Genomic DNA, 12,975 nt, shown 5'->3' with positions numbered 1-12,975 from the left:
GTTGTCTAGGCTAGTTAGAAGCACTTATTTTTTTTTTTTTTTTGTAGGTTTATAACCCACTAAAAACTCATTGAAGGAATTTTTTTTTCTTAAGAAACACTATGAGAAGTGCAAGAACTATATGAGTAATTTTTTTTGAATTTCTTATTTGAAGAGAGAAAAGTAAAAAATGGGCAAAAAAGAGTAAGAAAATATTGTAACTGAAGAAAGAAGGAAGAATAATTGTGTTGTTTCTGGTACCAAAGTGAGGAAAACTACTAAAAATATCCAAATCTGCTCTTCAGAGCAGTCGAACCTGCGACAAGGTGGTAATAATTTGGTCAAGTTGCCAACTGAACCAAGGCTTCTCATTGTTTTCATGGGTACTTATTTACTACATATAGGATTTCTGTCTAGGCTTCAACCCAAACAGTCCTTAACGTAGATCCGCCCATGCCCTTAAGTAATCATGTCATCCTATACAATACAATTTATAGAGGTATGCAATATGAAATAGCATTCACGGAACACATGAACCAATTAACCTCCATATATTAAGCTAAACCTCACCTTACATACTTACATTGTCCTCGTATGAACACATACTAGCTGGAATCTGAGGAATATTGGTCCTGTCCATAAATAGGAAATTACATAACTTCTATGAAATGATTTGAGTATCTAACACTTAAATTTACTACAGGACAACCTTATTCTCAATTTTTGTATTATATGAACTGTGCACAAAGAAAATGTGTTATAATTTATATTAAATAGGTTTTGAACTTTTATTTTTTAAGGAAGCATGGAGCATGCAGATCACAGTTTAACTGTAAGTTGATGTTATGACTTTGTTTAAGAAAGCCTCAAAATGTACCTATATATTTTTTCAGAAATGAATTTCATAATTAATGTATTTCGCATCATCAACTGAACGAGCTTGCAATTTTGTTTATTCCAAATTAAAGATCTGACTTTTGCTATCGAAGATCCTCCTCTCTCTAACCGTACCGAGAGAGAGTGACCATGGTGAGATCATCCCTGTCCGGCGGCGTAGGCCATCGTCGGACGGGGCTTCGCCGCCCTCGTGGGTCGGGTATGTTACCGATATGTTCTGTTTTTCTCTTCGGCTTGTGTGATGGTGAAAGAGGTCGGGAATGCAGGGATTAGAGAAGAAGATGAGGAAGTTGATCGACAGCGACGTCTGGGAGCACTGGTTTCGTTCCTTTTGATGGGGGTAAGGGCGCCACCCTTCTCTCTCTCTTTTGGTGTGAGTTGGTGATGCCGATGACGACAAGGTCGACTGGGTGGTGGTTGTTGGTGGATGCTGGTTCTCTTTTGTTTCCATGGTACTGGTTTATGGGAAGGGTTTTCTAGGTTTTTAATCTGTTATTGTGGAACCCAGCCCCAATAATCTAGATTTGCTAGCAAGATTTGGGTTCTACTTGTTATTTGTTCTTTGTACTTCATCCTTTGGTGATTGCATTATGTTACTTTAAGGTACCCTGCATGACTTGATTCTTACATGGCCTTTTTTGGGTAAGTCATGTACATGTAATTTCCTTCTTTACTGAATACAGAACCGAATACGACATTCCTTTATAAAAAAAAATGAACACTCTTGCAGGTTTAATTTTTATTTGTAATGGAAGCAAGGAACGTAAACTATAGTTTAACTATCGGCGATGTCATGACTTGGTTTAAAAACTTTTCAAAGTGTATCTATTTTTTAGAAGAAGAAAGATTAATTGGTTTGGTTCTTTCGAGTTTGGGGTTCTTTTGGGGAGTTTGGGGTTCTTTCGGTTGTCATGGGACCCGGGTTCAATTTGTTAATCAGTTTCACGTGTAAACCTAAAAGTTAGGTTGCACATGAGGGAGAGTGTTGGAGAAGAGAGATCTCACATTGGAAAAGTATAAATAAAATATAACTTATAAATGGGTGGATCATTTTTAATTGTACCGAGACCTTTTGTGATTAAAACCCGACACGTTAAAGATGGTTAAGTTGGGACAGTATCGGTACAAAAATGATTTACAAGCCACGTTTGTCGCTGTTTGACATAAGCATTTGCACGAGCAATAAAACTCGTGCAAGTGTTTCATCTATCATGAGTGAAAATTTTAAAGGAACATCAACTAGACGATATAATAAGTGTTTCGTAATTATAAGTTAAAGGAACGATTTGTGTGAATCAATGCGGGTCTATAGTTCTTTAGTAAAATTTATTTTAACTTCATCGTGTTTAAGCATAGTTGCTTGTACTCAAATATTTTCTTGCATAAGCATACAATTTCGGTTTTGAGTAATAATAGGTGAACTATCTTATGGGGTACCACCTACATCCCAACTTGTGTGGCAGCATATGTGGCCCTATTATAAAATTTCATTATATATTATGTTTGTGTCACATCAGTTGTTACATAATGTGTGATGCAGGTGGTACCAAAGAGGTAGTATTCTCATCGAAAGAGAGATTTTGTACTAATTTTCAGTTATACTCTTGGTGAAATGTACTATTGATCATCTTCTATTTTGAAATACTACCACAAGTCTACAACTAAACAGATAGGTGTATATGTATTTTTATGTGCAGTTCGGGGTCACAATTTCTCTTTTCAATTTTTGTGTTCTGGTGTGATAATTGAATAGAGAGAGAGAGAGCCTAGCCTGTGAAGAGTAGTCAAAAGCAATCAATTGACCAGAAAACTGTATTGATATTGATGCTGCGCAGGAGCAGAGGCGCAGAAGCTAAAGGAAAATCACTTTTTGGTTTGTGGGAGCAGAGAGAGGTTTCAGAATCAGCAGCACATTGTGCGAGAGAGAGAGAGAGAGCCTCAGTTACTACTGTTTATTTCTTCAAGGTTCACATCACTGTTTGCGTTTTCTTTCCTTTCTAGTTTCTCCCCAGCGTAAGCATGTTTATCTGCAATTTCACGATGCCGAGGACAGGACATAAAATGCATGGATATTTCTGTACTTTGGAATTGTTTTTGATGTTTTCGTTCCAAGATATTCGATGAAATGCCTCAATTGGATATTGAAGGCAACCCAATGAAATATACGGGCGGGTGTACTTTTTCATTACACCAAGAAATCCAATGAAGAAAAGTTTCTTCGCTTCGGTAAGATTTCATATGATGGGATGCCCTTATGCAACTGTTAAAGGTCAAAAACCTTGACTCATACTACACAAGCCATTTTCTTTTCGATGAACAGAATCAATTGACGGATTAATCATACATTCTTGCCACATTGCTTGATGACGCCGAAACAATGTTGCAAGGTTATGTCATATATGATTATCCAGGTTTTACTTCACAATACATATTCATACTGCTCAAAGTTTTTTGTTATCTAAGGCTAATTAGAAGCTATAATGATGATTACTCTTGGAACCAAAATTGTTATATATTTGAGAACATGATATTTTTTTTTTTATAGTCCTCTTGAGTATTAAAACTGTCAAAACACAGTAAAAACCCAAAACTCAATTTCATTCTCAGTTTTTTTCGCTCAAAAGACAAAAGAAGAAAGCTTATAAAAGAGACATATTGGCCTCCATGCTTTTCATTAACAAGTTTGGTTTCATTCATAAGACCAACCTTGCTTATTCTTAAGCAACTTTTTAAAGCCAGCTACCTCCTTTTCAGCAGGTATGTAGAGAGGGCTTCAGAAAGCAGATTACTGATTTTCCACTTCTGCATATATATAAAAACAGCTGAGCAAACCAAAGCTCCCACAGAGAAAATCACAAGGGGAATGCCAACCTCCATGCCTGACTCAGAGCTCATCCTCTGTGCTCTTCCCTCAATCCTAGCTCTGTTCCTCTTCCTCATTCTCATCACGAGAAAGAAGCAGCAGTACCAAATCAGAGGACTCAATCTCCCACCAGGAAACATGGGGTGGCCTTTTCTTGGAGAAACCATAGGCTACTTGAAGCCTTACTGTGCAACCTCTATAGGAGAATTCATGGAGCAACATATTTCAAGGTAAATCAGCAAAAACCCAGAAACCAAAAGGCTTTGAATATCAAAACCCATGTTTTGTTTAGTAAACAAACTTATATCCTCTACTTCAATACGCAGGTATGGGAAAATTTACAAGTCCAGTTTGTTTGGGGAGCCAACTATAGTTTCAGCTGATGCAGGGCTGAATAGATTCATACTACAAAATGAAGGCAGATTGTTTGAATGTAGCTACCCAAGAAGCATAGGAGGGATTCTTGGAAAATGGTCTATGCTGGTTTTGGTCGGTGACATGCATAGAGATATGAGGACTATATCCCTCAACTTCTTAAGCCATGCCAGACTCAGAACCCATTTGCTGAGAGAAGTTGAGAAGCATACTTTGCTTGTTTTGGGGAGCTGGAAAGAGAATTCTGTATTTTCAGCTCAGGATGAAGCTAAGAAGGTGAGTAAACAATTTTGTGAATTAATGAATGAATGCTTGCAATTCAAGAAAAAAAAGGTAAGAGGTTAATTGGGTTAATGAAAAAGTGATTGCAGTTCACTTTCAATTTGATGGCAAAACACATCATGAGCTTGGATCCTGGAGAACCAGAAACAGAGCAGCTCAAGAAATTGTATGTAACTTTCATGAAGGGTGTGGTTTCTGCTCCATTGAATTTACCAGGAACAGCTTACAGAAAAGCCTTGCAGGTAATTTACCATTATCACATTTGATTTTCACCTCCCAAAAAAGCTTTAATCTTTTCTTCTTCTTCTTCTTCTTCTTCTGCTTGTTTTTTTTCTTCTTTTCAATAACTATACCGTTGCTTCATCACAGTCTCGATCAACCATTCTGAAGTTCATTGAGCGCAAAATGGAAGAAAGGTTGAAGGAGGGAAGTGAAAACATAGGAGAAGATGATCTTCTTGGGTGGGTTTTGAAGCATTCAAATCTTTCAAAGGAGCAAATTCTTGACTTGATATTGAGCTTGCTCTTTGCTGGTCATGAAACTTCATCAGTCTCCATAGCTTTAGCCATCTACTTCTTGCCTGGCTGTCGTAATGCAATTGAACACTTGAGGGTAAGAATATATTTCATTACTCGATCATAGTTACACAAAGAAAAATGAAATTCTGGGTTTTTGATTCAATTTTCTTTTATATTTAATTTGTTTTTTATTTTGTTGTGCAGGAAGAGCACATTGAAATTGTCAAAGCCAAGAAGATAGCAGGAGAGACAGAGTTGAACTGGGACGACTACAAGAAAATGGAATTCACTCAATGTGTAAGTTATCAAAAGCATATAAATTTGAGAATTTTTTTAATTTAATTAAGAGATTAGACGACATTAGCTCTTGTAAACTAAGACTAAGACTGTCAATCTTTTGTGTGAAGGTTATTAGTGAGACACTGAGGCTCGGAAACGTGGTGAGGTTTTTACACAGAAAGGCACTAAAAGATGTAAGGTACAAAGGTGAGTGTTGAGAAGAATTTGGTGCAAGAGTTGGGAGTTGGGAGTTGGGTCCATAAAGTCATTTGAAAATCTGAGGCTGCTTTAGAATATATTGAACTGAACTTTTCTGTGTTTGAAAACTTTGAAAGGTTATGACATTCCATGTGGGTGGAAAGTGCTTCCGGTGATTGCAGCCGTGCATTTGGATCCTTTGCTTTTTGACCACCCTCAACACTTCAATCCATGGAGATGGCAGGTTAGTCACTTAGTCCTTACACTCATACCTAGCTAGCTTTGCTCCTTGCCCTCCTAGTTATGGTCATTTGCTATTCTTTTCGGCCGCACCCTTCATCATCATGTGGCTTCAATTTCGCATTTTGTATCTTATATTTAAAACGTAAAATGAAAGTTTGAACATGTTTGCTTTCGTCATCATGTGGCTTCAATTTTGACAAATATTTCGTAGTCTGTATCTTATGTTAAAAACGTAAAATGAAAGTTCAAACATGGTTGTTTTGTGTTTGAACGAGCTAATAATTATAAATTTTAACTTATTAGATTAGGAGTTTTAAGTAATTTATCTGTCTAACCACGTAAATTGTAAAAAGATAACAATAAATAAAAAAGAAGTGTCATATAGTTTTGCTTTCTAACATGTAAAACTTCTTTGTTAGATGGTAAATGCTAAGGTCCCCAAGCACATGATGTTTAGGGACTTAGGGTTCTTATGGGACTCACAAACCATCCCTTGCTCGTGGGACCCAATTGAATGCTTCCCAATGTTTGCCCATTTTTACGATAGAGGGGATCCAAAACTTCCTATTCCTCATCCTGCTCTTAGATTTTTAGTAAATATCGGCAGCATCAGTCAATATCACATATAGTGTTAGATTAATGTCATGTCACATTAGTGTGTTTCTTTTGTTTTATTACATTTCGACTTGATACTTGAGCTAGAGTCTCATGTGCATGTCACTTTAGTATTAGAAGGATGAATAGGGTAGAATCTATTCTTTCTAGATGAGGTATAAAATGACTTCAGCCATTGACAATTATTGGAGGGATAAGAAACATGAGTGACGATCCAAAATGGGTGCAAGTGTGCAACCGAATTTTGGAATGGGGAAACTAACGGGGTTGCAAATTACGGGTACAATACGGCATACTAAAGGAGTTGTTGCAATTTAGGTTCCCAAATCCTTGTGGCTTTGTCTTCTCAGTTTATGAATCAAAACTTGTACGTTTAAGTATGATTTTACTCAAATCAATAATTTTGATTAATGATTCTCCACATAACAATCATCACAGGTTGTTGAGTTGGAAAGAGTTTAGGTGTAGATTCTTCATACTCAGGTTTGAATCCCGCTGATTGGAGTTAAATTTTAATCTATTTTTAGTGATCAGAAGGGAAAATGGAGAGCGTTCTAATGTGATTTCCTGATCTAGTATATATTAGTCTCTAGACTTAAAAAGTCATGAAACTTATGTCAATCGAACTCTTGAGCTAGTAAGCGGTTGCATCATGTAACCAACCACTATACTACAAGGGGGACCGGCACTCTGGACTTAGAAAATCTTTTAAAAAACCGTGTAACGTGTGTTACGTGTCGATTATGGACTCGGAATATATCAATATATTGGCATCAAAATTAGACAAGCAACAATATATAAGGATGATGGTTGCAAAGGGCAATAGGGGGGTAGGGGGGGGGAGATCTCTTTGCTTTTTTCAGATGAAGTGTCTTGGTCAAATCAGAGTCAAATCCATGGAAGCTAGGTGTGTATTGCATAGTTGTATACATGGGTGTGGGGTGTACGGACATACACACACTAGTGAGTGTGCGTGTCGGGAGAGGGAGAGAATGGGGTTCGAGATGATTAGAGCCCCATGTGCACTGTGGGGTTTCTCACATGCACGTGCATCATCCGGTACTCTTTTGCTCTTAGGGGGCCAAATGCCCAACTGGTCCTGAGCGCAGAACTGGTCCAGAAAAAATCCATCATGGTGTATCTACTTAGATACAAGGTCCCCTTAGACCTTTAGACACCATGGAGGTGATGGAACTAGACGAAAATTACAGTGATCATAGCTAGACAATGACACTCACTGTGACACAATGCAAGATAAAATCTTCCATCTAGATGCTTATTGACCCTTTTAAAGCAAATACCCTCGTAGCGAGTCTCGTCTATTTAGAGATCTAGACAATGTGATTCGCTAATGTGGTATAAAACTTTTGTGTCGGTGTAGTATGTGGTAACGGTTAAAGGGATCTATATATTGGTCCCCTTCTGTTGATTTTATTCGCTTTCCGTTTTAGTTCATTATCGGTTTGATAATGTGTTTGATAAATTGTCTTGACGAAGCAATTAATGTTAGATTCTTTAAGTAGGAAGCACTAGCTCTTAACATTGTCGCTAATTCTTTGTTCATTTTGTTGTGTCTATGATGGTGATCTTGCAGCAGAGCAACAGCGCGCGATCTTCTTCATCATCAAAATCTTATTCGAGCATGACAAGTAGCAACTTTATGCCATTTGGGGGAGGACCACGGCTTTGCGCCGGATCAGAATTGGCCAAGCTAGAAATGGCTGTGTTCATCCACCACCTGGTCCTCAACTACCAGTGGGACTTGGCCAATTTGGATGACCAAGCTTTCGCATTCCCTTTTGTTGACTTCCAGAAAGGACTACAGATCAGAGCTCGACGCCAAACAAACTTCATGTAATCAAAATCACCAAACACCATGCACACATTATCCCCATGGAAGCTTCAAAGAACTCATCATCATCATCATCCTCTAATCTCATGCGGGATAGCTTAGATTTGACAGAGAGAAGAACAAAGAAGTTCGCCAGGAATGGAATATGGAATAGGGATCGAGTTGCTGTAGTGCTGGAAGTTGGTTTTGACTTTAAATATGTAGTAGTGCATCTTCTTCCACAGGACGAGTACATATGCAAAAGGAAGATAGAGACCTCAAGGTACTACTGCAACTACAGGATGCTTAAGGACCACTTGTACGTTGTTCTTCCAACCTCCACAACTAAGCTAGCTGCATATATGCACCCACCAACCTAAAGATTAGAAATGGAGGAAGTATCTCATGCCCCTCATTGTAAATTACATTCGAATTGCCTCATAGTCCTTTAGCTTTGGATTTGAGGGTAGGTATCTACTTATATATGATATAGTTCTTCTTTTTTAACTTATGTAAAATTATAAACTTTCATCATCAATATCGTTTCTTCAATTCTAAAGATGTTCTTCTAATTCAATTTCTAATTTTCTATATCCTCCAAGTTTGAGAAAACAAAGTAATACACAATTAGTTACTTTATTTCTCATATTTTAAGTTCATTAGCAAGTGTCTAACATTGTATCATATCTTGAATCGTGCATGATTGCATGTGTTAATATTTCAAACTTTATCATTTTGTTTTAAAGTTTCGTTTGCCACAATACCAAGCTAGCTACTTTCTCCGCAATATCTTTCACAATCTATGCATAATTATTTCCTATCCTACCCCATCTTTTGATACTTCATTTTCATAACCAGCTAGCAAGCTAGCAAGAACAAGTGAACAACCATACATAACTCTTAAATCGACTGTCCCAAAATCTTGCTCATCAACCAAATCTCCACCAAAACAGTACTTATGTCTTTTTTTTATTTGAACAACCAAATCAACCAAATCTCCACCAAAACAGTACTTATGTCACCCCTTCGATACACATCGATCTTTGATCATATATATAATTATCAAATGATTCCAAGACTATTATTTGCATGCTGCTCCAGAACCGACACCACAAGAGCCACACAAAAAACAGTTACAGCACTACTTCGTTCTGCTGTCTTTTACTGCTTTATATTCTCGTCTGTGGCTCTTAAACCTTAAAATAACAGGGCAGAGGATGAAGACGAAGACCATATCAGAATAGAGAGCAAAATAGAATGAAGCATTCGGATTGCCTCCTGTAAATTAAGCTTGAAAAGAATGCATGAACAGCACTGCATGATCTGGTAGAACAGTGTAGTGCAACAGTAGCTTTGTTAGGTTCTCTTTCGCTTTCGGAATGTACGTGTGGGTTTTGTTTGTTCCTTTGGCTATTACAGTTCTATTATTCAATGGCCAGGGAATTGAATGGTGGTTTTATTGTTCTTGTTTTTTCGATCTTAATGCTGATCGATGAGTGATGATTGTCTCTTCCTGTGCGGTCTAGGAAGTAGCACGTTAGGGTTTCAAGAAATGTGGCCGGACTTCATTCTTTAGGTCTAGGTTAGATTTCTCAGATCAGGATCAGGCTAGGCCTCTCCGGCTGAGCTGGGCGCCGAGGCCATGGATTAAGAGTGATCCAGATCGAGCTACGTATGAAAATATTGAAAAGAAACGTGAAATGAAAAGAACCATATATTGTGGAGAGGAACTGATCAAGAACTAGCTAGCTAGGAAAAGGGAAAATAAAGGGACATACGTTGGTACAATTTATTTCATATTGTCTCATAGTGATATCTCAGGTTGTGAGGACTGAGGACTGGTTGCTTTTAAAAATGAATGAGATGGTGTATGCGAAAGGTTTTGAAGTAAGAAACTGAAAATTTTGTTGATTGATCAATTAAGATCCAAAGGGTTTGAACTTATAATTAGAGCCAGACTTGAGGGCACGCATATGAGTCTATCGTTGGTGTCCATAATTTTTTAGTGTGAAATAAAGCATAACTTTTATAATCATGGCCTACTTATTTCTTTCTCAAATAAATCAAATGAAAGATTAGACGATAACAACTCAACTGTAGCACTTAGCACTTGTATGAACCCATTTCAAACAAGAGAACCACACCACTCCATCCTCAATCTTTTAACACCTCGTAATGTTTTGTAGCCCGCGTGATGATGAGAAATTACAAAGCATGTTATTTTGAATGAGATTTTAAGTTCGGAACTCTCTTAAAGTTGCATGTATACTCATTCTTCTTGTTTCTAACTTTCATATATCATTTTTTTTGTGTCACTTCAAACTCATTTCCTTACTCTTTCCCTCACTAAATTATCACTACCCGTCTACCCACCGTCCCAACTCCGAGGGTCTATTATTGTTGGGAAAAAATTCAAGGGTCTTCTGCACTCCTTTTTATGTCAACGACAGAGGTGGTGGTAGTTTGATCGTGTGAGCTGGTTCTAGGACCTCTCTGAGTTGTTCATGGCCATCGTTTAAGAAAAATGGGCCATCACTAACACAGCCCATAAACTGGATTTAAGGTACGTATAAGCTATTTCTTAATTGTTTATTAATAATCCGTTGTCGTCCAGCGGTTAGGATATCTGGCTTTCACCCAGGAGACCCGGGTTCGATTCCCGGCAACGGAATTTTTTTGTAATTGGTTTCTTTTTTCATTCTAACTCGGCCCAACCCTCAAGAGTATCCTTTCAATTGGACCAGCTTATGAACTTGGAAAGAAATGTTCTTAGCCCAAGTACAAGTCTATATCCTATTGTACAACGGAGCCCTAAAGATGACTTCTTTTTTTTGACAAGCTCTAAAGATGACTTCTTGGCACTCAGTAATCTAGAAACTTTGGGTGCTCTAGAGGCATCACGATTTAATATAGTTTATTTTTCTATCAAAATAAATAAATTTAGAAGCACCCTTATGGAAACGATCAATTTTTAGTACTATGTAGCTGGCGGTTATTAATCTTTAACTTATAACGCATGTAAGTTACCAGACGGCCAAAAACCCTAAAATAAAAGATGAGAAAACAGGCAGCAGTCAACTCCTCACATTTCATGAGTCTTTGACGGGAGGCACCTGTTACGTCGGCCAATTATGCTATTCAAGGCTTTCTTCTATTTCAAATCAAAATCGAATAGCAAGTCTGTAATCAATGGTGGGCTAAATGCCACATGGCTATTGTCACTACGTCCATCGTGGCTCAAGAGGGCACCAGCCCTAATGTCCTTGCCGTCTTGGAACCAAACCCCTCCCATGGCTTCAAGGTCCTTTCTAGGATTGATTCCGTAGATAGAAAGTTATCAGACTTGAGGTTTTGCAACAAGAAACGTGTTAGAAGAATAATCACAGGATGATTGCCCATGGAATGCTGATACGTAGTGAGAAATGTTAACACTACAAGCAATACTGAGTGCAAAAATGGTTACTTGACGTTAGTAAAACTAACTAAGAGTGATGCTGTAAATGATGATGGGATCAATACCAATGACATTCAAGCCATTTTAAAGTCGTGTAGAAGATTTGTCATCTTAATGACATTTAAGTCATTTTAAAGTCGTGCATTATATCTCTCTACTTTAACCACAAGTCTACGAACTTCAAAGGGAAGCAAATTTGCCGACTACCCTTTTGTGCCCACTCTCATGCCCACCCACATATTCTAATGTCAAGTGTCTTTTTTTCTTAACCATCTCTAACCATGGTTACATATAAAATTGTAATAAATGAATTATGGGTTTTTTTTATAAAATTTTTAACTTTAACTCTATATAAAATTTTTAACTTTAACCTTTATTATTTATTTTAAGTTGATTTCAAACATGATATACAACTTTGATACATCTACAATTCTACATTCATGGGTGAAGGATCGCATGGACATGTATATATTATAAATCTTTGATCGCATGGATGAGTTTTTCAAGCCGTTAAATGCTATTTTGCCTAATTAGTATTTCAGAACTTCACAATATTACAGAATAAACATTCCTCAAAAACCTCAAAAAACTTTAATACAACCACTGCCAAAAATTGGTCACAATATATAATTTCTTTACAGCTTAAATAAATGATCATTCATGTCTCATGTGCTATTTTTCTTATTCTATGTATAAATTTATTCAGATGCAGATTTTCATATCTAGAAAAGATTACTGACTTTGTTGAGAAAAATTAATTAGTTTTATTATTTATTAAAAGAAATAATAAAGGCTAATTTAAAAAGAGTTAAAGTTAAAATTAAAAAGAAAAACAGAATTCATTTATTACAATAACCATGGTTAGAGATGGTTAAGAAAAATGACATCTGGCATTAGAATGGGTGGGTGGGCATGAGGGTGGACACAAAAGGGTGGTCGGCAAATTTGCATCCAACTTCAAAACATTGTGTGAAAACCGTGATCCACATTCAAATGCCAACATCTACAACTTTCAAAATGATCTAAAAAACGGTAAAAATACCATTACCACAAGTTGGTTGACCCTAATGCCAAAAATTACATATAAATTTTAGAAAACCTCTCACACACTTCGCCGACACCGTTATAATAAGCACTCGAGAGCTGAGAGTCTCTAATATTCCACTAGATTATAGGTTTCGACTCTACATTGTCAAAGTCGACGAGATGTCATATTTCATTTGTTACTAATGACATAATGACGATTGTGATATGTTGTTATCTAGTTATCGTCGTGATAAAAGTGAATCAGTAATTTGGGAAAGAATTGTTAGAAACTATATTTATACGTACTCAGTCACATGCTCGCCACGAGCCACCTTCGCCTTTCTAGCTTTTGTTTTTGTTTTAATGCCTGCGCCTTCCATATCGTCTCCCACTTCGACGCCGAGAAAACACTAAC

General features: G+C 37.1%; 1 protein-coding gene and 1 non-coding gene across 2 annotated transcripts; both read left to right on the top strand.

The window, feature by feature from the left end:
* Positions 1-3,751: 3,751 nt before the first annotated feature.
* On the top strand, positions 3,752-8,192 carry LOC101304220 (cytochrome P450 90B1-like). Its single transcript, XM_004287857.1, has 8 exons — positions 3,752-3,969; positions 4,066-4,390; positions 4,486-4,638; positions 4,766-5,008; positions 5,119-5,211; positions 5,322-5,400; positions 5,529-5,635; positions 7,844-8,192. The coding sequence occupies exons 1-8, from the start codon at positions 3,752-3,754 to the stop codon at positions 8,105-8,107; spliced, it is 1,482 nt and encodes a 493-aa protein (XP_004287905.1). The 3' UTR covers positions 8,108-8,192.
* A 2,487-nt stretch (positions 8,193-10,679) lies between these two features.
* TRNAE-UUC lies at positions 10,680-10,751 on the top strand. The gene has a single exon. It is a non-coding gene; the product is annotated as a tRNA-Glu (tRNA).
* The last annotated feature ends 2,224 nt before the right edge of the window (positions 10,752-12,975 follow it).

Source organism: Fragaria vesca, linkage group LG1 (genome assembly GCF_000184155.1).
Source record: "Fragaria vesca subsp. vesca linkage group LG1, FraVesHawaii_1.0, whole genome shotgun sequence".
NCBI lineage: Eukaryota > Viridiplantae > Streptophyta > Magnoliopsida > Rosales > Rosaceae > Fragaria > Fragaria vesca.
This window is presented reverse-complemented; position numbering and strand designations above follow the sequence as displayed.

Excerpts from the sequence above, each read along its gene's own strand:
- LOC101304220 (XM_004287857.1), top strand. The coding sequence starts at position 3,752 with ATGCCTGACTCAGAGCTCATCCTCTGTGCTCTTCCCTCAATCCTAGCT. Across the intron at positions 3,970-4,065 it reads ATGGAGCAACATATTTCAAG|GTATGGGAAAATTTACAAGT; the intron begins GTAAATCAGCAA and ends TTCAATACGCAG. Across the intron at positions 4,639-4,765 it reads CTTACAGAAAAGCCTTGCAG|TCTCGATCAACCATTCTGAA; the intron begins GTAATTTACCAT and ends GCTTCATCACAG.